This window comes from Silene latifolia, chromosome 7 (assembly GCF_048544455.1).
Source record: "Silene latifolia isolate original U9 population chromosome 7, ASM4854445v1, whole genome shotgun sequence".
NCBI classification, from domain to species: domain Eukaryota; kingdom Viridiplantae; phylum Streptophyta; class Magnoliopsida; order Caryophyllales; family Caryophyllaceae; genus Silene; species Silene latifolia.
The window spans coordinates 23,787,240-23,789,906 of record NC_133532.1 but is presented as its reverse complement, the minus strand read 5'-3'; the positions used below and the strand labels follow the sequence as shown (position 1 = coordinate 23,789,906).

General features: G+C 31.6%; 1 protein-coding gene across 1 annotated transcript; it reads right to left on the bottom strand.

The window, feature by feature from the left end:
- Positions 1-1,328: 1,328 nt before the first annotated feature.
- Positions 1,329-2,195, bottom strand: LOC141589872 (uncharacterized). The gene has a single exon (XM_074410494.1). It carries the CDS (start codon positions 2,193-2,195, stop codon positions 1,329-1,331), a length of 867 nt encoding a protein of 288 aa, XP_074266595.1.
- Between the last annotated feature and the right edge of the window lie 472 nt (positions 2,196-2,667).

The window sequence follows — 2,667 nt, the reverse complement described above, 5'->3', positions numbered from 1 at the left end:
ATGCATCTCCTTACTTAGCTTAACAGTTATGTGGTACGTTTAAGAATATGATTAAGCTACTCATTTGTTTTTCTTTTCAAGTTTGTGTAATTTTAAATAAATAAATAAATGTATAAATTTTACGAGCTATATTACTATAAAAAATGTTAATCGATTCACTAACATTTTTTATTGTAAAATGGGAATTTAATTGTAAATTAAGAAATTTTGATGTGAATTTTGGTAAGTTACACCTTTTTTTTGGAATTTTTTAATTCAACCATGAAATATAGTTTGTAATTTGGAAGTTCATGAGTAATAATTATTAAATGGAGTATTAGTGAATATAAACTATCTATAAAATATAATTAAAAGGCTACCCTAAAATGACAAATAAATGCCACATAGACAAAGCCACTTAGGATCCAAAAAGTCACCTAGATTAAAATTTAATGTGACGTGGCATATTTAAATGTGATGTTGCATATTTTAATGTGACATAGCGAAATAATGTGACATGGATTATCAATTTATTATTACATGATATTAATTTAAATCATTTATCTATAAATTAATTTAATTCACTTATATCTATAATATTAAATGATATCATCATTATTCTTAAATTAAATTTGTATATTAAATATATTGTTTTCTAAAATTTATACTCGTATAACTCTTACAAATTTAAATCAAATTTCATAATTTATAATTAATATTGACATTTTAATTGAAATTTTTGTAATAAAACATGTTAATAAATTTTATAATCTATAAAATTTTATTAAAAAGTTAACCTCAAAAGGCCACGCAGACAATGCCACGTAAGATAAGAAAAAGCCACGTATGCATTTGCAATGTCACATCTTAATCCACGTGTCACCCTAATCTATAAATTTTTATTAAAAGTCCACTTGAAACACCTATTAAATGTCACGTAGTCATCGACTAAAAGCCACCTAGGATTATAAATGTCATGTAGACATCGACTAATACCATTTAATTTAATTTCACATGTAACCCTTAAAAATTTACATCAAAACTTTATAATTTATAATCAATATTGACATTTTAATTGAATTTTGTAATAAAAACATGTTAATAAATGTCATAATTTATAATTAAAATTGACAAGTGGTACAATTTAGGAAAATTAAGTTTAATTTTTTACCAAAAAAAAGAAAAATATACAACATTTTCAACCAATATTTCATCATATGAAAATAAATTTAAAAAAAACTATGAAAAACTTTAATCAATTCTTTTTTTGCAAGAAAGTACATCCTACTTTATTATTCATCCACAAGGGGAAAGAAAATAGGAATGGTTCTTACAAAAGAGAAGCCAGCTTAAGCATAAATAAGAGTGAGATGGTCTAACACCTCCTTACTATGCTTAGAATCAAGAATTTTAACAGCAACATGAAATTTAATCTGATGTAACAAAGTAGGAACAGATAACTCTTTGCCAGAAAAAATCCTAGCATTCCTCTCCTGCCAAATTGTGTAGACAGTCGCGGTTAAGCAACAACCAAACCAACAAGCCTTCCAATGTTTGCGTTTAGTACGTAACGCACACCAAAGAAGCTCCTGCCTAAGAGTAGAAGATCTACCAGGTAGGCTCATCCATCCAAGAATACCCCTCCAAACAGAATTAGAGAAAGGACATTTGAAGAACAAGTGATGGTGGGACTCACCAGCCTGCTTGCACAATACACACCAGTTAACCAGATACATCCCACGTTTGCAAAGATTATCCACAGTGGCTAACTTGGTTTGAGCAGCCAAGGCCGTAATGAAGCTATGCTTAGGTAGGGCCTGAGCAGTCCAGACAGTCTTAGCCCATCTAACTATAGGGAATTTAGGCCTGAGACAGTCATACATTTTACAGACCAGGAAGTGCCCAGCAGAGGTAGAGCATTGCTGCAAAATTTTATCAGCTGCCAAACAATTACCATACAGCTTTAAGAGTGAATCTCGCACACTCAATATACTCCTCCAACTTTCAGAATGATGGGAACTGATAGGAGCAGTCCAGAGCTGGCTGTGTTGGAGGTTGTAATGGGTATGCCAGAGAGCCCAAAGCGAATCAGTAGGGTGCAATAATCTCCAAAGCCACTTACATAAGTTTGCTTTATTCCAGGAAAGAATTTCCTTGATGTTGAAACCTCCCTCAGCAAGAGGGCAGCAGCAAGATGACCAGCTTTTCATATACATCCTGTGCTGGTCATCAGCAGTGTTCCACAAATAGTTCCTGCAAAATTTGTTCAGTAGCTTTAGGAGCCCTCTGGGAAGCAGCAGAATATTACACCAATAATTCTCCAGGCCAAATAGGACAGAGTTGAGCAGCTGCAATCTGCCACCATAGGAGAGCAGTCTGGTGGTCCAATGATTTGTGGCCTGTTGAATCTTGCAGATCAAAGCACTGTAAACTTTAATCAATTCATTAACATGTTTTATTACAAAACATTCAACTAAAATGTTAATTTTATAAGTTAATGTTATGTTGTCAATTGTCATTAATCAAGTAAGCAATATAAATTAAAATTAATTAATATTAAACAATCTAAAAATGACATGTGAAATAAAATTAAATGGTATAAGTAGCCTTTTAACTATATAGTATATAGATGTCTGCATGGAGAATCGTTGGGTAGGCGTGTGTCAATCTTAACCAAGGTGGCAATGT